The 27,321-nt window shown below is 40.0% G+C and overlaps 1 protein-coding gene across 2 annotated transcripts in view; it reads left to right on the forward strand.

Moving 5' to 3' along the window:
* ATF6 (activating transcription factor 6) overlaps positions 1–27,321 on the forward strand; it is a 284,401-nt gene that overhangs the window by 3,362 nt on the left and 253,718 nt on the right. For both annotated transcript variants that reach the window (XM_004385747.3, XM_023740017.1), the window contains exons 2-6: positions 8,595–8,671; positions 10,672–10,759; positions 14,817–14,923; positions 21,708–21,837; positions 22,435–22,638. In XM_004385747.3, the coding sequence (XP_004385804.1) occupies positions 8,595–8,671; positions 10,672–10,759; positions 14,817–14,923; positions 21,708–21,837; positions 22,435–22,638 (606 nt within the window). The remainder of the gene's footprint in view (positions 1–8,594; positions 8,672–10,671; positions 10,760–14,816; positions 14,924–21,707; positions 21,838–22,434; positions 22,639–27,321) is intronic.

Below are 27,321 nucleotides of genomic sequence, written 5' to 3' on the forward strand. Positions count from 1 at the left end.
AAAAAAAAAAAAAAAAAACCAACCAAATCCATTGCCGTTGAATCGATTCAGACTCATAGTGACTGTGGTACTTGATATAGCCCTTTTAGCCATAAGCTTTGTGAGTCACACACAGTACTTGAGTGGGACAATGCAAATAAAGCATATGGAGACCTAGCGAAAGGATTGGTTTCGCCATTCTGCTAGGCTTGAAATGAGCCATCCCAGAGGTGGGAGGATAGGATCTCGCCACCACCAAGAAAGAAGAGCCAGGAGTGCATCCTTTGGGCCCGGGATCCCTGCTCTGAGATCCTCGTAGATGCAGCAAAGAGAGAGAGAGAGAGAGAGATCATGAGTTGTAACCTGTTACTTCCCTGGTAAACCCCATAATCGTGAATACTGGCAGTGAGTTCTGTGTAGCCATTGCAGTGAATTATCAAACCCAACAGAGAAGTAGAGAATGCTGTGGGAGGGACAGTTGGTATCCGAATTGGTACAGACGGCAGAGAGAGGAGGCATATCTGACCTCTGCCTCATAGGAAGCAGCCTTGGGCTGTTGATCTTGACTCTCCTTCCCCCTTATGAAGTTGGAGGAGGTCAGATGACTCTGCCACTCCATTTTTACAGCGACCCTGTAGGACAGAGTAGAAATGCCCCATAAGGTTTCCAAGGCTGGAATCTATATGGAAGCAGACTGGCACATCTTTCTCTTGTGGAGTGGCTGGTGGGTTCGAGCCTGAGACTTTTTGGTTAGCAGCCCAGCGCTTTAACCACTATACCACCAGGGCACCTTATTCTCCTTTAAATATCAAAAAACCAAACACAATGCCGTCGAGTTGATTCCAACTCATAGCGACTCTATAGGACAGAGTAGAACTGCCCCATAAAGTTTCCAAGGAGTGCCTGGTGGATTTGAACTGCCGACCTTTTGGTAAGCAGCTATAACACTTAACCATTACTTACTCCTCCCTAAAAACATCCAGGTTTAAGTCTCACATTGTCAGAATCTACCACCTTCTCCTTCTCTCTGTTGCAGTCATCTACTGATTCCTAGGTCACCCCCTCCTCATTTTTTGAAAAATTTTAGTTGCTAGCTTACTGTCACATTTTCCAGTACTACTTCTGTCATAATTCTTGCATGATTTCAGTACCTCAGAGAGGATCCTTCTCATACCCTGATCTCTCATTTCTCGGTACTCTCCACCAGTGATCTTGCCTTCCACCCTGTCACAGCCATTTATTCTCCTGATCATGACTCCAAGCCTTGTCATTACCTGTAACATAATTTCAGTTTCAAAAATCCCACTCTGACTACTACTTCCTGTCTTACCAGTTCATGCTCTTTAGTACTCCAAATCTAGCAGTCTTTCAACCCTGCTGAGATTCTACCACCTTTTCACTGTCCCTTATTCCTTTGTGTTATCATTTCCCCCTTAACCAGTTTAAATTCCACGGGCAATCATTGTAATCATTCCCTTCCTAACGCCCTCAATATCCTTGTTCCCTCTCTTGCTTTGTAGTTCTCTTTTGGATGAACTACGAAAAAACCCAAATGTGTTGCTGTCGAGTCGATTCCAACTCTGCGACCCTATAGGACAGAGTAGAACTGCCCTATAGGGTTTCCAAGGAGCTGCTGGTGAATTCGAACTGCTGACGTTTTGGTTAGCAGCTGAGCTCTTAACCACTGCACCACCAGGGATGAACTACAGTCCTGGTTAAATCCAATTCTGTCTGAACTTGTATAGCTAAATGTGGCTGAAAAACAAAACAACTCCACCATGCTGACTGGTCTTACTTTAAATTTGTGATGCTAACCTGAAATAGGCCTTTAAGTGTTGCCTGGCTGTTCATATTTCCTTGGTGGTTGCTTTAATGATTGTTTTATTTTTCTCTCTTCAAACCTCCAACTCCCTTCCTACAAAAGAGAACTCTCACAGGCTCCCACTACCTCATCTATTCACCTACTTGCATATTTGCTTTCTCTTCTGTTACTCTGAATGAATGGCCTCTTGCTCCTAGCTAGTCAATCCCTTTACTTGTGCTTTAGATTCCTCATCCCTTATTCAAGAATATTTCTTACTCTGTTCTTCTGTTTCCTGTGTCATCATTTCCCCCTCTCTACTAGATCATCCCCAGTAGCAAACGAATATGTAGTTACTTCTCCTATATGGGGGGATGTGGAGGTGGGGTGAGTGGGGATAACTCTCTTTTGATGTTACTTCCCCTCTAGCTGCCACTGCATTTCTTTTATTTTACAGCAGAATTCCCTGAAAGAATTGCCCGTCGGTACTGACTCCAGTTTGTCTTCTCTCTTTTGCTTGAACTGCCCTTTCTAAGGTTACCATTGACTTGTACTTTGCTAAAATCCAGAGGCCAGTTCTCATCTTACTAAACCTATAAGGAGTAAATGAATTCATAAATGGCCAAGGGTAGAGGGCAGTGAGAAAGCTTGCTGAGTAGACTAAAATCAATAATTACCATAGTTTACCACTATTAAACCATAAAAAACAAAACAAAAAACCCAAATCCATTGCCGTCAAGTCCATTCTGACTCACAGTAACCCTATAGAACAGAGTAGAATTGCCCCATAGGGTTTCCGAGGCTGTAATTTTTACGGAACCAGGCTGCCACATCTTTCTCCCGCAGAGCAGCCGTTGCTTAGAACCACCGACCTTTCAGTTAGCAGCTGTGCGCTTAACTACTGTGCTGCCAGGGCTCTACCAACCACTGTTGAGGAAAATCTAAATATTAGTTGTCTAAGATTGGGGAAGAGGATATAGGGGAAGGAAATAAGTTTAGAGATACTTTAGAGGTACCAGTTTGTTATGATATTGTTTTAGTTTCTTAGTGCTGCTAAGAAAAAGAATGAACAAATCTGTACAGCAAGAATGCTCCATAGAAAAGCAAGGATGGAGAGACTTTGTCTGACATATTTTGGACATGTTATTAGGAGGGATCAGTCCCTGGAGAAGGATATCATGCTTGGTAGAGGGTCAGCGAAAAAGAGGAAGACCTTCAACGAAATGGATTGACACAGTGGCTGCAACAGTGGGCTCAAGTGTAACAACGATTCTGAGGATAGGGCTGGACTGGGCAGTGTTTCATTCAGTTGTACCTAGGGTCGGTATGAGTTGGAACCGACTCGACGGCACCTAACAACAATAACAACAGTACTGCTATAATAGAAATACCACAAGTAGGTGGCTTTATTGAAAAGAAATTTATTTTCTTACAGTTGAGGAGGCTAGAAGTCAGGATTCAGGAAGGCTTTCTCTCTCTGTTGGCTCTGTTGGCTCTGGAGGAAGGTCTCTTTTCAGTGTCTATTCCTGGGTTCCTTGATGATATTCATGTGTCGTGTCATCTATTTTTACCCCGTCTGTGCTTGCTTGAGTTAGACTCGACTCGACAGCATTGGGTTTGGTTTTTGGCTTGGTGCTTGCTTGCTTCTTTGCCTCATCTGCTCTTTTATATCTCAGAAGTGATTGGTTTAAAACACACTCAGCATTGATATGGTCTCATTAACATAACAAAGAAAACACCCTATTCCCAAATGAGGTTAGATCCACAGGGTTAGGATTTCTAGCACATATTTTTTGGAGACACAATTCAATCCATAACATGGATTTTTCTGGGATATTCTATAAATATGGAAACCCTGGTGGCATAGTGGTTACGTGCTACAGCTGCTAACCAAAAGGTCGGCAGTTCGAATCCACCAGGCGCTCCTTGGAAACTCTATGGGGCAGTTCTGCTCTGTCCTGTAGGGTCGCTATGAGTCGGAATTGACTCGATGACAATGGGATTTATTCTGTAAATATACAAGTGTATTTATCTATTCACCCTCAGTTTTTTTAAGTGTTCAAAACCACAGAAAAATTGAAAGATCAGTACAGTGATAACCTTTATTTCCCTCGTCTAGATTTACTGTTAATATCTTGCCACACTCATTTTGTCCCTCAGTATTAATCACACTTCCCTCCTCCACCATCTGAAAGTAGGCTGCAGATGTTATGACACTTCACTGCTAAATACTTCAGCACGTATCTCCTAAGAACAATGACATTTTAATTGTTGTAAAAATATATGTAACACCGCATTTGCCAATGTAACGTTTTTCACGTGTACAGTTTATTGACATCAGTTACATTAGTCATGTTGTGCAGCCATCAGCGATAAAACCCCAAAAAGCCAAAGCCGTTGCTGTTGAGTTAATTCCGACTCATAGCAACCCTATAGGACAGTTTAAAACTGCCCCATAGGGTTTCCAAGGAGCAGCTGGTGGATTCGAACTGCTGGTCTTTTGGTTAGCGGCCATAGCTCTTAACCACTACACCACCAGGCCTCCTACCATCACCGATATCCACTGCCAAATTTTCCATCACCATAAACAGAAACTCAGTGCGTCCTAAACGTTGATTCCACCTTTCCTCCCCGCTCCTGCCCTGGTAACCACTAGTAAACTTTGGTTCTCTATCCATTTGCCTATTCTAGATACATTTTTCAAAGCATGAATTCATATTAATACCTGCAGTTCAAAGCAACACCACATGGTTCTTCTTCATTTCCTTCCATTATATACTTGTATCTTTTCTCCTGAAGTGCCCTGATGGCGCAGTGGTTAAAGTGCTCAACTGTTAACTGAAAGGTTGGCAGTTCAAACACACCAGCCACTCTGCAGGACAAAGATGTGGCAGTCTGCTTCCTTAAAGATTGACAGCCTCTCTTCTCCCATCGTGAAAATCCTGGTTCTTAATAACATCAGTATATTTACTTATTTCTGTATCTTATAGTACACTCACAAATAATTTCAGAATTACTATGCTAATATCACCAATGATAACAGCCGACCTAGAATTCTTATTTGTTTATTTATATTGTGCTTTAGATGAAGGTGTACAGAGCAAATTAATTTCTCATTAAACAGTTAATACACACATTGTTTTGTGACACTGGTTGCCAACACCATGACATGTCAACACTCTCCTCTTCTTGAACTTGGGTTCCCCATTACCAGGTTTCCTGTCCCCTCCTGCCTTCTCAACCTTGCCCCTGGGCTGGGGTGCCCATTTAGTCTCAGTTTATTTTATGGGCCTGTCCGATGTTTGGCTGAAGGGTGAACCTCAGGAATGACTTCAGTAGTGAGATAAAATGGTGTCTAGGGGCCATACTCTCGGGGTTTCTCCAGTAAGTCTAGTCTAGTCTTTTTTGTGTGAGTTAGAATTTTGTTCTACATTTTTCTCCAGCCCTGTCCAGGACCTGCTATTGTGATCCCTGTCAGAGCAGTCAGTGGTGGTAGCTGGGCACCATCTAGTTGTGCTGGACTCAGTCTGGTGGAGGCTGTGGTAGTTGTGGTCCATCAGTGCTTTGGACTAATCTTTCTCTTGTGTCTTTGGGTTTCTTCATTCTCCCTTGCTCCAGGTGGGGTGGGGACCAGTGGAGTATCTTCTATGGCTGCTCACAAGCTTTTGAGACCCCAAAGTAGGGGATCACCAAAGTAGGATGTAGAATATTATCTTTATAAACTATGTTATGCCATTTAAGCTAGATGTCCCCTGAGATCATGGTCTCCAGCCCTCAGCCCAGTAATTCAGTCCCTCGGGGAATTTGGATGTGTCTATGGAGCTTCCAAGACCTTGCCTTGGTCAAGTTGTGCTGACTTCCCCAGTATCATGTACTATCTTACCCGTCACAGTACCTAGAATTCTTTACAGTTCTTTTTGTCCTTATAGTATATTCTACTATGGGATACTGTGTTCCTTAACTTTTTTTCAGCGTTGTTATACTGTCAATTTGGTATGCAGTTAGTATCGTTTGTTTCTGTTTGTATTCAATTTTAGCACTTTACTTTTAAAATTATTGTTTATTTAATTTTATTTTTTGAATATGTAAAGCATTTACGTGGCTCAAAAGTTTAAAAACTACCTAAAAAGATATACTTAGGAGTCTCACTTTTATCCCTGACCCCTCCATCCAGTATACACCCCCATCCCTTTTAGGTAACCATTTATTAATTTCTGGCTTATCTTCCCTGTGTTTCTTTTTGCAAAAACAAACAAATAAGTAAATATTCTTTTTATTTACTTACGCAAAATGTAGCATATGATCTACTGTAATATATGTGTTATACTATATACTATTGTTTATCTTATATTATAACTTGTAAATCGTTCCATATCAATTCATAGAGATCTTCCTTACTTTTCTTTGTAATGGCTGCATAGACTGCAGTGTTCGCATGTACCATAATTTATTCAACTAGCGTCCTGTGGACGGACATTGAGGTTGTTTTCAAAATTTTGCCGTTATAAATAATAATACTGCAGTAAATAACTTTGTCCGTATGTTGTTTCAATTTGTAAAGGTGTATCTGCATGGTAAATTTCTAGATGTGGGAATGTTAAAGAGTGAGGTAGGAGGAAAACTGAGTGAATGTGGTATTTCGGAGCCAAGTGAAGAAAATGCTTCAATTAGTATGAGAGGATCAACTGATCAAATGCTGCTGAGAGGTCAAAAAAGATGAGACAGTGAAGCTTACCGTTGAATTTAGCAATGGGGAGGTCATTGGTGACATTGATAGCAGTGTTGTATGTGTGTTGGGGGAGCTTGATTGAAGCAGGTTCGGAAAAGAATGGGAGGAAAGAAATGGGAGATAGCAGATATAGAGAACTCTTTCAAGAGTTTCACCCTATAAAAGTACATAGCCACAGTCATCTTACCAGCTTGCTTTTCAGCTCTGCAGCTGAATTTAAGGTAGTCATTTTCTGATAGTCGGATGAATAGCCTGTCATTACTGATGCATATAAAATTTTTTGCTATATACTATTTTGTTTTGGATTGCTAAGATGTATTTGTCCATGGCCAAGTTAATAATAAACGGGCAGAGTAGTTCTTATACATGCGAAGTGTAGAAATGACCACAACAGTTGCAGTGGTATGATAAAGTGCTTGAAGTTCTAAAAGTGTTAGAAAACATAGAACTTACAGATTAACAGTAACCAGCATTTTTTGGCCTTGTCACCACTTTGACCTTTTTTAACAAAAAAATTTCTATCAAGTCTATTGAAGAATATTTTTTGTATCCATATAGTTCTTATTTTATAATGAAAATTTAGTAGGAAACTGGGTTATGGTTAAATTTACTATAATATATACAAATGGTTTATGTGACTGGGTCCTTTATTGGTCAGATAGAAAGTTGGTTGTACCCTTAATTTAAGGCGTGGATGGCAGACACACAACACATGTTGTAAAAATGGCACAGCAGTGGCGCCTGACCTCCTTTAACTTCATGAGAGGGAAGGATCATCATTATCAGCATCAACCGCCCGAGGGTGATTTCTGTGAGGTGAAGGTCAGACATTCCTCCACCCTCCAACCTTTCTACCAGTTCTGACACCAGCTGTTCCTCCCATGTCACTCTCTACTTCTCTGCTGGGTTTGATAATTAGTTGCAATGGACACACACAACTCACAGACCATACTCACAGTTATGGGGTTTATTAGGAACGTAACAGGTTACAATTCAGGATTAGAAATGACTCAGGATACGGTTTTCTGATCATGACTGTGCCTGCAGGCAGGCCTCTTTCTGGCCCTCGGCCTCTCACCGTCTCGTCCTGGCCTCTGCCCTGTTCTGGCAAGTGTCACAAAGCTCTTTGGCTCTGCCAGTAAGTGCCTGGGGGCACCCCACTCTGCCAAGAAGCCTCCTGCCTGAAGGCTGTCAGCTCTCTCGCTCCGTGGGTCGGCACACCCACTGTAACCGCCTTGCTTTGTGGTCCAGGAAGCCCACTGCGCCGTCTTGCACTGGTCTCTTGGTTCTGCTGCCGCTGTTTCTCTGCCGCCGCTTCTCCTTGTCTTATGCCGTCTCCAGTGTTACAGCTCTTTGTCTCTGTCTCCTGGGTCTAGGAGGTTCTCATCGCAGGGACCCTGGGTCAAAAGGATGCACCCTGCTCTCATCTCTTCTTCTTGGTGGTAGTTAGGTCCTCCCTGGAATGGCTCGTTTTAAGCCTAATAGGATGGCAAAACTGAACAATCCCCTCATTAGGGCTCCTTACACCTTATTTGCATGGTCCCACCCCTACAACGGTGCCATACACCTTATTTACATTATTAGCAAGCTGTCTAATCCCCCTGGTGGGCCAAAAGCACCTCATTTGCATTGTCCCACCCAGTAATTGTGTTGGAGTCACAGATTATGGCTAGAAAGGTCGTATTAAGTAATTCATTGCACTGCACATGTGCTGCTATATTCTCCTCCTGTCACCATTTCTAATCAGCCATATTGCTTTATTTCTTCTTAGGTCAGATGTATTGTCAGAATTCTTGTTAATAATGTTCTAGAAAGTCACTACCAATTAGTCGAAGATAGCATATGACATGAAATCTGTTTTTTTAATTTCCTGAGGGAGAGATTTAGTTCACAAGATAAAAATTATGTGGAAAACAATACATAAATTAGAAATCAGTTATGAATTGGTTATCATCCACACTGTTAAGAGTTTATCAATAATAGTAATTGGTAATGAGAGACCCTAATAGAGCTGGCATAGGGATACAGTGATGATTCTATTGTCAAATCATTGAATTGACGATTGATCTCTATTCTTTTCCAAAGATTCTACCCTGTTTGCTGAACTTGGTTATCTCACGGACACTGATGAATTGCAATTGGATGCAGCAAATGAAACTTACGTAAGTATTTTGTAGCAGAGAAACACTGGATAATAGGATATTTAATCTTTATTCTAATTATTGCAGATAGGTTTCAGGACAGTAGGTTTAGGCTAGTTATTTAAGTGAAAGCAACTTTTAGCACTAAATATGGAAGTTAGTTGCCATTTTGTAGTTAGTAAATGTAGGGTTGTAGGTATTGCATTGGTGGTCTTGGTATGAGAAGATTGTATTCTAATCTCATCTGTGGCCCCAGAGGTGGGTAACCTTGGAAGAGTCACTTAACTGCTTACTTCTTGGTTTTACAGATAGTTTGCTCCTGAAGGGAAAGAGTATTAAGAGGTGTATGTGAGGGAAGAAGATGAGACATGGACCAGTCAAGTAGTACTTGTCCTCCTTTTTAAAAGTTATGTATTCTTAGTGTAGAAAGCTCTGAAAATTAGGTTGTTCTTAACTTTTTGTTTTTGGGTGGTTAGAAGCCTATGTAAAAGCTTTTATTATATAAGTTATTGAAGAGCCAGAGTACATAAGTGCCAGTATGTTTCACTTCCCATAAAATGGGCCTGTTAAATTTACAACTAGGTGAAATTGTTAGTCTGTAAAAGGTGAGGATTGAGTCAGAAGGATCCTTAAAGTAGGTTACGCCCCCTATTGAACATGTTACACAGTATTGCTAGCACTCAGATAAGCATCATTGCTAAATTTACTCATACTGAGAAGACTTAAGGGTTTTTTATTGTTGCTGAAAGTATAAGGCTGCTTGATTTTTTTGCTGTGTAGATTCAAATAAGAGAAAAAAGAGAAGGAAATTGATTTAAAAGTGATTCTTTCATGATTTAAGTAGTGTTTTTTTTAATGTGAACATCCACACGTGTCAACATTTACTTAGTTAAAGGCAATAGAAAAAGAGAACAGTTTCCCTTCTTGCCTCTTAACTCTTTCTGTGACATTGTATGTAAAAATAAAGCACATAATAGACATTTTGAAGTGATAATATTGTTCTAGAAATTATTAACAAATGGTTTTTAATAATGACTAGATTAATCTTTACTTTTTGCCTGTGGTTTACTTTCTCTACTATAGCTGTTTTATCTGTCACATTGTTTATATTGACTGCGTTTTGGTGTTATTGCTTTGTTTACATATTAAATTTATTTCTGTTCTTGTCTCTGTAACTCCCGACACTTTAAAATAGAACTGTTTGGTACCATCTTGATCTCATACTCACATGAGGGTTCTAAAATCATGTGGTAGTTCCTTATATATGTGTATAATATCAAGTGGTCATCCAGATGATCCAGAATATGCTTATATTTAAGTTAAAAAAATTACCAACTAAATGAAAAGGGACTAATGGAGGCCCCCCAAGAGTTTGTTGACCCATTTGAGAAACTTAGTTTTATCGAAGATTAAAAAAAAATTTTATTAATAAAAGTATATCTGTTTATTTTATAAATTTGGAAAGTACAGCAGAGTAGAAAAAAGAAGAAAACTACCCGTATCTATATGAATCTTTTCCTTCCGCCATAACCATTTTTAATATTTTGGCATATTTAGTTAGGAGTTTAGTTAAAGTCTCTCTATGATTCCTGCATGTCTTTTGGATACACCTATATTCTTCCCATTGTATATAGAGATGATGTTATGAATAGGCATTTACTGTGACTTGTTTTCCTCAATGATAATGGGAAAACTTACTTTGCTAGGTTTTCTTTATGACAAAAGACACATTTTGTGACTCCTGTGATGGTCTGAATGCCATAGGAAAGAATAAAGCCAACTAAATCTTTTAGATGTTGAATCTGTTACCTCCTTCCCAGTTGTTACTGCTGTGCCCGAATAACTGAATTGGTTTATTTCTAGGTTATCCAAGATGTATTCTCAACATGACCTGGTTGACTTAGAAAATTCTTTTTACTAGGTTAGGTGATAGCATATTATTTATGGCAAATTGTGTCTTATAGTTTGATTTCAAGATGAATATATTTTATTCTTTTAATATTCTGATTTTAAATCTACAGGAAAACAATTTTGATAATCTTGATTTTGATTTTGATTTGATGCCTTGGGACTCAGACATTTGGGACATCAACAACCAATTTCGTACAGGTAATGATGTGTTTCATTGGTAAAAGCTTTAAATGGATCCATTTTATTTTGTAGTTTAGTGATACTCAAAATTAGGAGGGGCTAGTGGGCTACTTTGGTGGGTTAAAAGATTCCAGGGACTAAGTACCCCACTTCTGGTATGGCAATGCATAGATAAACTTCCTGCTGAAATGTATGTAAAGAACTTCATAGTTATCTTTCAGTAGTGTAATGAATGAATAAGAATTCATATCAGAAATAGAAATACTGATGTTGAATTATAAATAATACCTCTATAAGAGATTTATCTACCTGGGAACCAGATAGGCTTGGGGGATCAGAGGGAAGAGGCTGGGGTTAACAGAACCTAACAACTTGGAGGAGAGGTCCTATGTATTTGATGCACAGACTTCTGAGGAGTGTGGTAGTGAAGTGGATTGTCTAAATTCATGAAGTATCCTTGATAAGAATCAGGATCAGCACAAAGCTAGGTCCTCTCAGGCAGAGGTCAGACATACCTTCACTTTGCAACTTTTTCATTTCCATTTCTGACACCAGCTGTCCCACCCCCTCACCCCACCCCCACAGCACTGTGCAGTGGTCACACAGAACTCACAGACCGTACTCAAAGTTACATGGTTTATTAGGGAAGTGACAGGCTACAACTTGGGATCAGGATCAGGAAGCACACAGGCAAGGTCTGGAAGGCTCTCCTGAAGTGGGGAGCATATCCCTCCCTTCTTTCAGTGCAGGACAGCTTCCAACCAGGACAGTGCTCTCAGCTGCTCTTTGCCATCAGGCCACTCTGCCCAGGCCTCTCCACTGCTAGCTGGCCCAGCTCATTGCCAGTGTAGCAGCTCGTTCAGCAACCTTAGCTGCTCTCTACCGCCAGGCCTTTCTGCTATCAGACCTGTCTGCTGTCAGGCCTCTCCGCTGTTGGCCTCCCCGTTGGTCTCTTTGCTGCTAACTGGTCAGCTTACAGCCAGTGTAGTAGCTTCAGAACTGCTTGGCTCCCGTGTGGCTCTGCTTCTGTCAGTCCAGCTCTCAGCCAGCATCTGTCTCAGCTGCAGCTTTTTAAACTTTATGGCCCAGCTCTTAGCCAGGAGCTTTCTCAGGTGCAGCCATTTTTACCAGGCCTGGAGAGGCCTCTGTGTCCTAGAGGACATCATCCCCTCTCAGTTCCTGTCAGCCAGGAGGCCTTTCTAAAACTTCTGCATTTCAGCTGTTTATGTATCCCAGGCCTCATCAGTTACAGGGTGGGGCCTCCCTCAGCAAACCAAAGTTTACCCAGTCCTCAGTTACCTATGAAATGTCAATCAACTCAGTCTTAAGGAAAAGTAACATTTTCTGCTGGCAGACCCTGGGGCTTCTGCCCTAGGCAAAAGTAACAAACCCTCTGGGGTAGAAAGCGCTTTGAGATCCCACTTGTTGCTTCTCCAAAGCACTAAGGCAAAGGTAATGACTCTTCTGGGCTCAGGGAAAAAAATCTCCCCAACTGCCTGCCCACCCCAAGAACCAAGGCAAAAGGCCACATGAAGGAACTCATTTCACCATAAGGAAACACTGCCTGCCCGCTGCTAGTTTCTTTTAGAGAGCCTGATGAGGTGAGGTCTGGGTGTCCTTAAAGAAGCTTGAACCTGCGGCAAACCGCCACCGCTGGGGCGAGGCTGATTGGAGGAGGAAGAAATCTCTTCTTTCCTACCGTCTAGCATCCTCCTAGTATCTCTGACTAGAGATACTGAAAGAGAACCAGCTGGGAATTGTATTAATAATTTCTATCACAGACTGTGGGAGGTAGATTTAGAGCTGAGAGACAATGGGTGACTAACCAGAGCATTCCCCCATCTAAATTGCAGTCCTCCCCATTCCTGCACTTCCTATTCCCATTCATTTTTAGTATTTATTTTTCTTGTTCATTTCCTGTCTTCCCCTATAGAATGTGGGCTACACAGGTCAGTGTTCTGTTATTATTGTTCTGTAACAAACTAGTGGCTTAAAACAGCAACCATTTTATTATGCTCACAGAATCTGTTGACAGGGAAATTTGGACAGTGCAACAGAGATGGCTTTTCTATCTCCATGATTTCCAGAGCTCAGCTGGAAAGATTTGAAGGTCGGGGGTGCCTTGACCATTTAAAGGGTAGAATCATCTCAAGGTTTTTTCACTCGCACGTCTGGCACGTGAGCTGGAATAACTTGAAGACTCTGACTGCCAGCTAGTGCCTACTCGTGGCCTGTGTGTGCAGCTTGGCTTCCACATAGCATGGGAGTCTCCGGTTAATCTGACTTCAAGGGCTCCAAGCACAAGTATTCAAGCAAATAAGGCAGCAGCAGCATTGCCTTATGTGACTCAACCTCGAAATTCTCACAGCATCACTTCCATACTCTTGATTGAAGGAGTCACAAGCCCACTCAGATTCAGGGGGAGGGGAAATAGTCTCTACTTTTTTTTTAAGATTTAGTTGAAGGTTTACAGAGCAAACTAGTTTCTCATTAAACAATCAATACACATATTGTTTTGTGACATTGATTGCCAACTCCACGGCCTGTCAACACTCTCCCCTTCTCGACCTTAGGTTCCCCATTACCAGCTTTCCTCTCCCCTCCTGCCTTCTCGTCCCTGCTCCTGCGCTGGTGTGCCCATTTAGTCTCGTTTTGTTTTATGGGCCTGTCTAATCTTTGGCTGAAGAGTGAACCTCAGGAGTGACTTCATTACTGAGCCATACTCTTGGGGTTTCAGTGTCTCTACTTCTTGATGGGGAAGTGCCAAGATCACATTGTAGAAAAAGATCCTGACAGGTGGTGTGTATGTATATAGCGTTCTCTCTCCCTCACTCTCTCTTTATATATAGCATTTCTTTCTTTCTATTTTTTTTTTTTAATTGTGATTTAGGTGAAAGTTTACAGAGCAAATTAGTTTCTCATTAAATAGTTAATACACAAATTGTTTTGTGACATTGTGACATTGGTTGCCAACCCTGCAATGTGTCAACATTCTCCCCTTCTCCACCCCAGGTTCCCTGTTTCCATTCATCCAGTTTTCCTGGCCCTTCCTGCCTTATCGTCTTTGCTTTTGAGCTGATGTGCGCATTAGTCTGTATACATGATTGAACTATGAAGCACATCCCTCATGTGTGTTATTATTGGCTCTGTAGACCTGTCTAATCTTTGGCTGAAAGGTGAACCTCAGGAGTGACCTCAGTACTGAGTTAAAAGTATGTCTGGGGGCCATATCCTTGGGGTTTCTCCAGTTTCTGTCAGACCACAAGCCTGACCTTTTTTTTTTGTGGGGGGCAGGAATTTGAGTTTTATTTTACATTTTTCTCCCGCTCTGTCCGGGATCCTCTATTGCAATCCTTGCCAGAGCAGTCAGTAGTGGTAACCGGGCAGCATCTAATTGTTCTGGGCTCAGTCTGAGGTGGTAGGTAATTTGTGGTTATTTTGGAATAAACAGCAGCAGTGATTGTCCTTCCACCCTCTACCCTGTTATATCCCTGACACCTAGGAACACTGCCTGGCATGTAGTTGCTTAGTATATTTTTATTGAATAAATTAATAGTTCAAAAGGTATGAACATTTTAATGAGTTTTAATTGTATTATCAAACATGTTTTCCAGAAGAATTCTTTCCTGTTTCTTATATATTTTTTGTTAATTTTTTTGGGGGGGATCTATATATGTTTTTGCATATGGTGTGGTATTCAAAAGGAACAAAGGTCTGTACAGTAGAAAAACACTGTATATTTATGTTCTTATCCCTCAGCGCCAAGTTCTGTTCCTCAGAGACACTCACTGTTACCAGTTTCTTATGTTTGTTCTTTCAGAGTATTAGTGCAGATTTATACATATAAACATGTATGTTTATTATATATACGTACACACACACACAATTTATTACACAGGGGAAGCTTATAGATACACTGTTCTGCATCTTGCATTTTTCACTTAATAATCTATTTTGGTGACCTTAGCTTCCATATCTGATTGAATTTTAAGAGTAGATTTTCCCTTCTTTCTTGTTTATTTTATTCTGAATGTATATTGTCCCGTGGGAAACATTTTTACTCCATATTTTTCAGTTAAAGATATTAAAGTGGAACCTCAGCCACTTTCTCCAGCCTCTTCAAGTTGTTCAGTCTCATCTCCTCAGTCTGTGGACTCTTATTCTTCAACTCAGCATGTTCCTGTAAGTAGCCAATATTTTATGATGAATTTAGTTATAATGCTATCTGGAATATACGTATATGAGGGGGGCCGTTAACATTTATTAAGTGTTTACTGTGAGCCAGGGGACAGTGGTAGTTCAGTGGTAGAATTCCTCCCCTTCCATGTGGGAGACCCAGGTTTGATTCCAGCCAATGCACCATAAGCACAGCTACCACCCATCTGTCAGTGGAGGCTTGTGTGTTGCTATGATACTGAACAGATTTCAGTGGAGCTTCCAGACTAAGATGAGCTAGGAAGAAAGGCCTGATTATCTTCTTCCGAAAAAGCAGCCGGTGTAAACCCTGTGGATCACAGTGGTCCACTCTTGGGCGTGGGGTCGTTGTGGGTTAAAGGCTGACTGGAAAGGATTAACTACAGCAACGATAATGAGCTAGATACTTTACACTTACTTTCTCATTTAATTCTGAGAAAACAGACTCGAGGAAGGGCCTTGTGGGAATGAGAAAGTTGTTAGTCTCTTTGGTTTTGCCCTCTTTTCCCTGCCCTCTCGCCTTCATAATTTCATTATACCTTACTAGTGTATAATATTTATTGAGTTATTGTCTTTTCCCCTGCCACCCTTTCTCCTCCCTTTGAGGACATGGAAGAATGTAAGATGGTCTGTTTTTGTAACTCCTTAGCCACATAACGTAGAACAGTTTCTTCAATTCAGGAAGGCCTATCACTTCCTCTTCAATGGACTTAGGGTTTTAAAAAAGTCTAGTAGCTCTCTCCTTAAGAATGCGTCTGCTCTCCACCCAGATAAAATCCTCGAGGCCAGTACCTTACCAGGATTTAGGTAATTTTTGAAATGGGGAAAGGTAAAATATAAGAAGAACATTTCAGTACGTTATTCTGTGATAAATTGAGATATCTTCATTACTTCCAGGGCTTTGAACTGGCTCTTCCTGGTTCAGTCATGGCCGAGGAACAGACCCAAGTTTTTACAATTTAGGTGAACTAGAACCGTAACTGAAACAGGAAAAATTACTGGTCGAAGCCCTACTAGAAACTTAATCTCCCTCTTAGAAAACAAGGGCAGCATACGCATTGCATAGCAACCAAGTCTCGTGCATGTCACATTTTGCAGAGTTGGAAACGGTGCCCCACTCAAAGGTGGTGGCCAGCTACACCACTTTGAATGTGTATCACTCTCCTCAGTCCTGGCAATAATCCAGTCTCACACATCAGGCTTCTGAAAGGGCTCACTATGCCTCTTCTGAGTCCCCCATTTTAGGGCTTCAACCCATAATTTTTCTCATTCTGGTTATGGTTCCGGTTCACCCAAATTTAAAAAATTCAGGTCTCTTTTCTGGTTTCCCTTCGTCGGCCATGACTTACTGGTTCAAAGCCCTGATTACTTTAGCCTTTATATCTAGTTAATTACTAAATTCTGGTGATATTATCTACTTAATATCTCCAGGATTCATCTTCTTAGCCAATGTGAGGATATCATCATCTCATCTGGATTAAGTGAATAGAATTTTTTTTTAAATAATATTTTATTGTGTTTTTGGTGGTTGTTTACACAGTTTTCACACAACTTGATCAATGACATTAGTTAAATTTTCCACATTGTGTCATTGTTCTCTTTAATTGTGTTCTGGTTGTTCCATAAGTCGATAGGATTTTAACTGGTCTCTTTGCCTTCCAACTCCCTGAACCTTTCTTGATAGAGGGGTCTTCAAAGAGAGATCTTTCAGAATCACAAATTTGACTGTGTTAATCCTTTGCTTAAAATCTTTTAATGACTTCCCAACCCTTACAAGGATGAAATTCAGATTTCTAGTGTACTAGACCCTTCATGATCTGGCCTCTGCTTACCTTTCCAGTCTCATTTCTCTCTATTCCTTCCTACCTTCGCACTTCCCTTAGCTGTAGCCCTGAGAGAGCGCCTGCCTGAGGTATCCTAAGCTCTCCACTCAATCAGTAACTGTGCCAGGCACTATTCACATTTTTAGATTTTTTGCACATGGTTTTCTTTCTGCCCGAAATAGCCCCATTTTTTCTTTACTTGGAAAACTCTTACTCAACTTCTAAGATCCAGTTCAAAAACTACTTCCTTTCTGAAACTTTTCTCTCATTTCCAGTATTGGAAGTTCTCTGTGGTCCCACAGTTTCTCCAAATTATTTAATTTTAAAAATTTAATTTAATTTTGAAGTCAAAAAGTATATAAAAGATATACTCAGAGAAGTCTGGTTCCTATCATTGTCTTTTCCACCCTTTCTTACACAAAAGGTGGCATACTATATAATATGCCTGTTCTTCTTCTCCTTGCTTTTTTAACTTAGCAGTATATCCTGGAGATAACTCCGATGTCAGAATATAGAATCTTCTTCATCCCTTTTTATAGCTGCTTAGTGTTTTATTGTGTGGTTATATCATACTTTATTCAGTGATTGATTTATTGACGAACATTTGTGTTTTCAGTCTTTTTTAGACTCACTTAATATTTTTGTCAGGATATATTTAGGATATATCCTGAGAAGTGGGATTTCTGAGACTAGGGTAAATACATACGTAATTTTGCTAGATATTGCCAAATTTCCCTCTATAGGGCATTGTACAATTTTACATTCTCACAAGCAGTATGTAAGAGGGTCTGTGTTCCTGTTATCACTACACAGTATGTTTATTTTGTATTTATTTTAAGTGTAGTTGAGCATCTGTTCATATGTTTCAGGCCTTTTTTTATTTTTTTCTTCCTTTTTTGTAAACTCAGTTCACATGTTTTTTTCAAATTTTCCATTGGGCTGTGTTGGTCTTTTTCTTTTCAAAACTTTTAAGTTAATTTAAGGGTTATTAGTCCTTAGTTTGTAAAATAAGTTGCAAACATTTTCCTCCAATTTGTCATTTGTCTTCTAGCTTTATTTATATTGTTTATTTTTGTCAGTCATACTTTTTTCTTGTAGTTGAATTATTAATCTTCCCTTTTATTGTTTTTTTGTCACTCAAAAGGAGGGTTTTTACCACTCACAGGTTATAAAAGAATTCACTCATATTTTTATTCTTGTTTTCTTATGTTAATTTTTTATTTGAAACAATCTCAAATTTAGAGACATGTTGCAAGTAAAATGCAAAGATCTTTTTTCTCCTGAACCATTTGAGAGTAAGTTGCCATCCTCATGCCCTATTAACCCCAAATATTGTAGAGTCTGTTTCCTATAAGCAAAGGATATTTCTTTTCTTTTTTTTTATTTTGAGTTGCAAGATTAAGCCTTTTTTTTTTTTTTGAACATTTTATTGTTGTTTAGGTGAAAGTTCACAGAGCAAATTAGTTTCCCATTTAACAATTTTTTCACAGCTTGTTTTGTGACATTGGTTGCAGACCCGTGAACGTGTCAACACTCTCCCCGCTTCCTCCCTGGGTTTGCTGTGTCCATTTGCCCAGCTTTCCTGCTGCTGAACTTTGCTTTTGAGCAAATGCTGCCCCTTAGGTCTCGTATAGTTGATTGTTCTGAGGTATATATTCTGCGCTGGTGTTATTGTTCATTTTATAGGCCTGTCTATTGTATGGCTATAATGTGATCTCCGGGAGTGATTTCAGTTCCAAATTTGAAGAGTGTCTAAGGGCCATAGAGTTGGAGTTTTCACTAGTTTCTATCAGACCAGTAAATCTGGTATTATTTATGAGTTTGAATTTTGTTCTACAGTTCTCTCCTGCTCTGTCCATGACCTATGATTGTGGTCTCGGTTAGAGTGGTTGGTAGTGGTAGCCCGGCACCATCTAGTTCTTCTTGTCTCAGACTAGTGGAGGCTGTGGTTCATGTGGCTCATTAATCCTTTGGACTACTTGTTTCCTTGAGTCTTTTGTTTTCTTCACTCTTCCTTGCTCCGATGGGAAGAGACCAATTACTGTATCTTAGATGGCCGCTTGCAAGCTTTTAAGACTTAGATGTCCCTGAGACTATGGTCCTTAGTGCTCAAGCCCAGTATCTCAGTCCCAGGAGGTGTATGTTTATGACCAGGAAGTTTTCATGACTGTGTCCCCTATGGGTAGTGTTGCATACTTGGGTATATTTGCAGCATGTGCACATATATATGTACGGGGGTGTACTTCCTTACGCCCTCCCACCCTTGTTCAGCTTACATATCTCCCCAAGTATCCACTCATACGTTATTGTTTGTTATTACTGTTGTTGCAGGATTGTATGTGTATTCCTGTTTACCATTGTTGCCTTTACTCTTATGTACCTTTCAGTGTTTTCCTTTACCTTGGTTATCTTTTGCTGACTTCCTGCATATTGTATATTATCTCTCCAAAGTTAGTATGTATCTGCCATCTAGTTAGTGGGTCCCCCCCCCAATATCTTGTAACCATCTTATTACAACCATCAAAATCAGGAAATAAACATCGATACATTACCGTAATCTAATCCTTAGATTTAGATTGTGCCAGTTTTCCCAAAGATGTCCTTAGACTAGCAAAAGGATCCAGTTCAGAATCACACATTGTAGTTGGTTGTCTTGTCTCGTTAATCTCCTTCAGTCTGAAACAGTTCTTTATTCTTCCTTGACTTTCATGACCTTGTCACTTTTGGAGATTAGAGGCTAGTTATTTTATAGAATGCCCCTCAGTTGGGATTGTCTGATGTTTCTTCAGGATTAAACTCAGGTTTTGCATCTGTGGTAGGAGTATCACAGAAGTGATGCTGTGTTCATCTCGTTGTATCATAGTAGGTGGTGCATGATTTCAGTTTGTCATATTGCTAATGATGTTCACTTTGATCACTTGATTAAGGCAGTGTCTGCTCTTTCTCCCTTTGCCATAAATAAGTATTTTGTGGGGAGGTACTTTAAAACTAGGTAAAAAAATCCTGTTCCTCATCAAACTTTAAATTTATTCATTTATTTGTTTATATCAGTATGGACTCATGATTTCCTGTTTTATTCAACAGGTTATAATCTATTACTATAATTACTTATTCTGATTCTTATATTGTCCCGGATTTGGCCATTGGGAGTCCTTTCATACTGGTTCCTAAGTCCTTTTAACATGCCCTCACCAGGCTCTGACCCCCTGCATCAGGCTGTTCCCATGGGAATGCGCTTGTCACCCTGCTTGGGCTCAGACATCTCACACCAGCCCTCCCCTCCCACCAGGTGCATGCTCTTCTCACTTTGCTCCTAACTCCCCATGCCGGGCTCTCACCCCAGTCCATTTTTAGCAATTTTTGTCTCTTCGCTTTGTTTATAGTCTATTTTTCATTATAACATATTTTAATTTTTTAATTTTTAACGGCTTTATCGAGATATAATTAGAAACCATAAAATTCACCCATTTAAAGTATGCAATTCAATGATTTTTTAGTATATTCACAGATATGAGCAACCATTACCACACTCAGTTTTAGAACATTTTCATCATGTCAAAAATAAACCCCCTACCATTTAGCTATTGTCCTCTACACCCCTGTAACCCCTAGCCCTAAGCAACCACTAATCTACTTTCTATAGATTTACCTATTCTGGACATTTCATATAAATGGAATCATGACATGTTTTAATTTTTTGTTTTGTTTTTTATTTATTTTTATTGTGCTTTAGGTGAAAGTTTACAGAGCAAATTAGTTTCTCATCAAACAATTAATGCGTATACTGTTCTGTGGCTGTGGTTACCAACCCTGTAATGTGTCAACACTCTCCCCTTCTCGACCCTGGGTTCCCCATTTCCATTCGTCCAGCTTTTCTGTCCTCTCCTGCCTTCTCATCCTTGCCCCTGGGCTGGTGTGTCCATTTAGTCTCATATACATGGTTGAGGTATGTGTATTATTGTTTGTTTTATGGGCCTGTCTAGTCTTTGGCTGAAGGGTGCACCTCAGGAGTGACTTCAGCACTGAGTTAAAAAGGTGTCCAGGGGCCATACTCTTGGGGTTTCTCTAGTCTCTGTCAGACCAGTAAGTCTGGTCTTTTTTTGTGAGTTAGAATTTTGTTCTGCATTTTTCTCCAGCTCTGTCCAGGACCCCTCTATTGTGATCCCTGTCAGAACAGTCAGTAGTGGTAGCCAGGCACCATCTAGTTCTGACTTCCAGCTTCTTGAGTTAAGAGGGCCTGCATTATCCTGAGAGTAAACAAGTGTTCTAATAATTTTATAGATTATTTTAAAGATTATTTTAAAGTAGAGATTATGCCCATTCTGTTATTGTATATGCCATCTTTTTCTCTTTGAGTTGAAATACTACTTTTACCCTGTGGTAAGTTTCTTTATTTTAACAAAATGAGGCAGCTCCACCAAAAATGCTAAAAAGCCTTATGGAAAATATTAATATTATATATCTCTACATTATCAATTCACTCATTAGATGAAAGAAAATGCTCCTTTCAGTGTTTATGTTTCTTTGAGCTTTAAGTTTCTTGTTTGACTGAATAAAAGAGATTGTGAGGAAAGTATATCGATATTTTAACTGTAGCTTTGTAATGATACTAAATGTTTGTATGACTAGGAATCAAACAAGATAAAAAGTTTGTGGGAGGAAATGTAGAAGCAAATCAGTGGTTCATATCTTTGATATAAGATGATGGCATAGACATACTCTGTATTTTAAGTTATTTTTTCTTTAGTATTGATGGATAATGTTGATTTATTCAGCCTCTTAGTACTTAATATATAGATTTAGCCTGTAATACATCACACCTTTGCCTTGAAGATGCCTTGAAGTGTTTCTCTGTTTACATATGGGTCTTGCCTCTCTTTCTAAGCACTTTGCTATTCAAGGATGGTGCTCTTCTGCATGAATTTGTTTTGTGTTTTATTTTGCTACAGGAGGAGTTGGATTTGTCTTCTAGTTCCCAGATGTCTCCCCTTTCCTTATATAGTGAAGGCTCTAATAGCCCCTCCTCAGCAGAGCTCCTGAAGGAAGACAAGCCCGTTATTAGTCCTAAGAACAAAACTGGTATTATTCCATCTCCTAACTTCTGTTATTACTTTTTTTAGACTGAGTTTAGGTTCTATTTCTTAAAAGAAAATGTTAGCTTAAGCATTAATTGTTTATTAAACTGCTTGCTGTTTTAAAATTAGTGAACCTAATTTTTTTTTTTTTAATGGATGATTCAGTGTGGAGAGGAAAGGGAAGAAATAATCTTCTTTGGTTGTCTCTGTTTTTATAGGTAGAAAATAGTTTAAAATAGACTTAGGTCCCCTAGTCTTCAGGGGAGATTCTAAAGTTTCAGGTATTGGGTGTGAGGGCTTTTCGGCTGGGACATTTGTTACCTTATTCATCATCTTTAGGCTTTATTCAGTAATTTTAGCTATTTCGCCTGTTCATGTGTTCTCTTCCCAAAGCTTCATGCTTGATCCAAAAGGAAGGCCTCAGATTCATGGCTTTTCTTTAGTCCAGTAGGGTACAGAGTAGCTATGCTTAAGTTTAAGTTAAAGATATTTACTCAGAGGTCAAGATAATGTGTAGAGAAAGGTGTGCAGTAGAATCCATTTTCTGTGATTCGTCTAATTACCTTCAGATTGATTTGTGGTTTGTTTTGTTTTTCTCCAGATAATGGACTGACTCCAAAGAAAAAAATTCAGATGAATTCAAAACCTTCAATTCAGCCCAAGCCTTTATTGCTTCCAGCAACACCCAAGACTCAAACCAACTCCAGCGTTCCAGCGAAAGCCATCATTATTCAGACACTACCAACACTTATGCCACTGGCAAAACAACAGCCGATTATCAGTATACAACCTGCACCCACTACAGGTACCTGAGTGGATATGAGGCTGTGTATATTTAATTGGAAGGAGCTCTGATGGCGCAGTGGTTAAAGTACTTGACTGCTAACCAGAAGGTGGTTGAACCCACCAGCTGCTCTGAGGAAGAAAAATGTGGCAGTCTAAATTCTGTAAAGATTACAGCCTTGGAAATCCTCTGGGGCAGGCAGTTCTGTTTGGCCCTGTAGGATTGCTATGAGTTGGAATTGACTTGATGGAAGTGGGTTTTTTTTTTTTTAAATATATATATTTAATTGGAGAGCAGTGAGGCTTGTGTCATAAGATTTAATTCAGGTTATAATTTCTAAGCATGTGCTGTGTGTCAGGAATTATCCTTGGCTCTGAGTCTGTTGCAGACATGACTAATACATAGTTCCTGTCCTAACAAGAAATCCCTGGGTGGTGTGAACGGTTAACATGCTTGGCTGCTAACTGAAAAGTTGGAGGTTCGAGTCCACCCAGAGGTACGGAAGAGAGACCTGGCAGTCTACTTCTGAAAAATCAGCCACAGAAAACCCTATAGAGCACAGTTCTACTCTGACATATATGGGATCACCACGAGTCAGAGCTGACTTAAATGGCAACTGTTGATTGGTCCTAATAAGGGAGAGAGATATCCAGATCAATCCTTTTTTCTTGAGTTTTAATATGGAAATACATGTCTCTAAGGCTTTTGGTTTCAAGTAACCACTTCTAATGAAGAAGAAAATTTGGGAAACTTTCTTGGTTTCATTTTATTATGAGCTTTTTGTGGCTGTGGAGTTTTTTTTTTTTTTTTTTTTTAAATGAAGAGATGAACCTTTAAAATAATATGGTCTGTTTCAGGTCTAAGATGTGTGTTTTGGCAATAGAATCAGGCTCATAATCTCTGATAAGGCCACGTTGTTTGGTAAACAAGATATTGAACTTGGGCATTAGGAGGAGACCTGCGTCCTTCTAAGGAGACCTGAACTCTGCCTTGAACTACCTAAGAAGTTGTGTGTTTCTATATTTTGTCCACCAGATGGCCTCACATGCCTATAATTCTACAAGAAGTTTAGGTCACTGTTGAAAGTTCAAGTTTGAGGATTTGTTACTGTTCAGATATAGAAAACATTTGGACATAGAGATCTCTTAGGCAGATTATTCATCATTGAACTCAGACTGATATCTATACACATGAGTACAAGAAACCTTGTGCAGGATTCTGTCTCTGGATTTAGCTTGTTGACATAGGGTAGGCCCAGGTGTAAATGGGTTATGGGTTGTAACTAAATACCAATGTTACATTTGCTTTTATGGTTATGTTTCCAGCTATGGATAGTGAGCTCATTTATTTGGAGCATGGTTTTAACAGGGCAAGGTCATAAATTTGATTCCCAGATTCTTTATTACCTTTGCTCTGTTCCATGGTCATATGACATTGATAAAAAGAACAGCAAGGTGAAGGAGTGGATGGATCCATGAAAATCCATCAGTCCCTACCAAAAAAACCCCCACAAAACCCAAAACAGTTTGAAATGCTTGCCCTCCCTTTGCACGATCAAAACTGCTGTCCTTCATATATGAAAAACACCAATCTTGTATAAGAAGGATTCTTATGATCTGTAAATGGGTGCTAAGGGTTCATGAATTCTTGAAATTAAGTGCAAAATTTGGTGTACGTTCATATGTAGATTTTTCTAGGAAGAGCCTCCAAAACTTTCATCAGGTTCTGAAAAGGGTCTGTGTCTTCCTAAAGGCTAAGAATTTAAACTTGTGAAAAACCTCATTATAGTTCCCATGAGCTATTGCTTAAAACGTATCTATAAAACTAAAAGCCTGTCATTAATATGACTAGTGTACAAAGCAGCAGGGGGTGTTCCTAAGAATTTCATCATGGTAGACGATTGGCTATATTTGAGTGATGGAAGTTCTTACTTATAGCAAGAAGACAAACTCTTCTTTTCTGAGCAGTTAGTTTGTTAGTTCTAGAAACCTGAATCATTGATTATTCAGAACTTCAGTGCTTTCTCATAAACCGAAGACTGTACTTATTTTTTTTTTTTTTGTGAGCTAATGTTAGGTACTACACCTTGTCTGTTTTCATAGTACAATCTAGAGAGGTGACATTATTATATACATAACATGCAGATTTATATGTGTGTCTTTGTGGTGCAGTGGGTTTCTCTTTTAGATATGGTCCTTCTACTTGGGTTTATAATTTTGCCAAAAACAATTGGCTGGATTGCAGCCTGCCCTGTGATTGGTCTGTTTTTATACACCTTGCAGGGATTGGTTAGTCTGCTATGCAAATAGGATATGTAAAGCCACCCAATAAGATTATGTGACCTTGTGAGAATTGGTTGATTACTATGCAAATAAGTGACTGTGGCTTACTGAGGGGATTGGTTAGTTCATGGTCCCGGTGGGAGGACCATGCCTTGAAATTGACAAGGTGTCTGATTACATAGGGGCCAATCCCACAAAGGTTGAGGGGGACCTCACTACCATCAAGAAGAGTCTGGAGCATACTGCGCCCTTTGGATTTGAAGTCCCTGTGCTGAGAACCTCCTAGACACAGGAAAAAGAGCTGTAACGCTGGAGACCGCGCAAGACAATAAGAAATGGCAAAAAGTGGCAGCAAGCACAGCAGAGCCCGGTGGCAGAGAAATGGTGGCAGCAGTATGAGTGGCAGTGGCAGGAACCAGGAGACCAGCACGAGGCAGCTGCAGTGGTCTTGCCAACCCATGGAGTGAGAAAGAGCTGAGCGCTTTTGGGCAGGAGGCTTGCTGGTGGAGTGGGGTTCCTCCAGGCACGTGTCAGTGGAGCTAAAGAGCTGTACGCTTGCCCGAGCAGGACAGAGGCCAGGAGAAGTCCCAGCGGTGGACACAGCTGAGAGAAGTGCCGCCTGCGGGCACAGCCAAGAGAGGGGCTGCCTGCCTGTGGGGATGGCCGAGAAGAAGCTGAGAGCTGTCTTGTTTGGAAGCTGTCCTGATTGAAGAACTGTATCCTATCTCCTGAGTTGTATCTTAGTTGTAGTCTGTTACTTCCAAGTTGATCCTGATCCCGAGTTGTAGCCTGTTACTTCCCCAATAAACCATATGATCGTGAGTATGTCTATGAGTTCTGTGTGGCCATTACAACAAATTATCGAATGCAGCAGAGAAGTAGAGAGTGCCATGGAGAGGATGGCTGGCGTCAGAAATGGAAATGAAAAAGTTGGAGAGTGGAGGTATGTGCTGATGATCTTGATTTGCGTCCCTCCTCCTGGTGTGAAACAGCTTGTGATGCCACTAGATTAGTCTTCTTTTTTTTGAGAATTGGGAGGGAGGAGGAAGGGAAATATAGGAGAGGCATTCTGTCGATGCCAGTACCAGTAGTATGTATTTTACCATTAAAAAAGGAGTAATTCGTGTAAGATTAAGTTCAAAATCTCTAACTTGTTATGTAAAACTCTCCACAGTTTGGCTCCAGTTAGGTTTCTAATTTTACATTATATATCACCTCTTTCTATAAACCCCATCTTCTAGCCTAACTAATCTGGTCATTGTTGAATTCTCTCATTTTTCCTATTTTCTTGACTCACATCAGTCTGCCTGCTGGGAACGTCTTTTGCCTACTAATACCTAAATCCAAGGAGCCCTGGTGGCACAAATGGTTAAGCGCTCAGCTGCTAATCAAAAAGTTGGCAGTTCGAACCCACCTAGCTGTTCCACAGGAGAAGAACTTAGCAATCTACTTCTGTGAAGATTACAGCCAAGAAAACCCTGCAGGACAGTCTTACTCTGTCACATGGACTCATTGAATCAGAGTTGACTCGATGGCACCATTTTGGTCAAACAAAAACAGCACACTTAAATCCTATACATTCTTTAAGACTGTTATGACTAGTGCAGGTAAAAGGTGATAAAATCCTGGGATATCAGTGAAAGATGGAGGGTGGAGATGTTAAAAGTGTAGAATCATAGGACTTGATAACTGGATGATATGGAAGTGGGAGGAGGAATAGAGAAAGGATCTAGGATGATTTCCATATTTTTATCTTAGGCTTTGGGATGGATGATGGTACAAATTATTGAAGTGGGGAATACTGGTAAAATAACTTGCCCAGCACTCTGCTAGTAAGAGGTAGAGCCAGAACTTGAGCTCAGGTGATGTGGATCAGAGGCTATGTAATTAATCTCTATAGTATATTGCTTCTAAAAAAATGATGAGATGCATTTATTTTCAAGAACTTCACAGTCTATTTGGGGCATTAACAGATTTACATAGTTAAATAGCAGTGACTGTGAGAACTAATGAAATAATGACATGTAATGTGAGGTGGTTAAGCATTCGGCTGCTAGGCTGCTAACCCAAAGGTCAGCGGTTTGAATCCACCAGCTGCTCCTTGGAAACCCTATGGGGTAGTTCTCCTCTGTCCTGTAGGTTCACTATGAGTCAGAATTGACTCGACGGCAACGGGTATGTTTTTTTGGTTTTAATGCTTTTATGAAAGCTATTACTCTATAGAAAAGGAGATAAATAGTAATAGTAATAATAATGGCTAATCTTTAAACTCTTTACTGTGTGCCAGACACTGTTCTAAGTGCATTATTCTACTTAAACCTTATATCAAGGAGAGATGCTGTTATTATCTCCCTTTTACATGTGAGAAAACTAAGAGAAATAATTTGCTCAAAGTCACACAACTATACCGCTTTACTTAAAG

Source organism: Trichechus manatus, unplaced genomic scaffold (genome assembly GCF_000243295.1).
Source record: "Trichechus manatus latirostris isolate Lorelei unplaced genomic scaffold, TriManLat1.0 scaffold00145, whole genome shotgun sequence".
Lineage (NCBI taxonomy): Eukaryota > Metazoa > Chordata > Mammalia > Sirenia > Trichechidae > Trichechus > Trichechus manatus.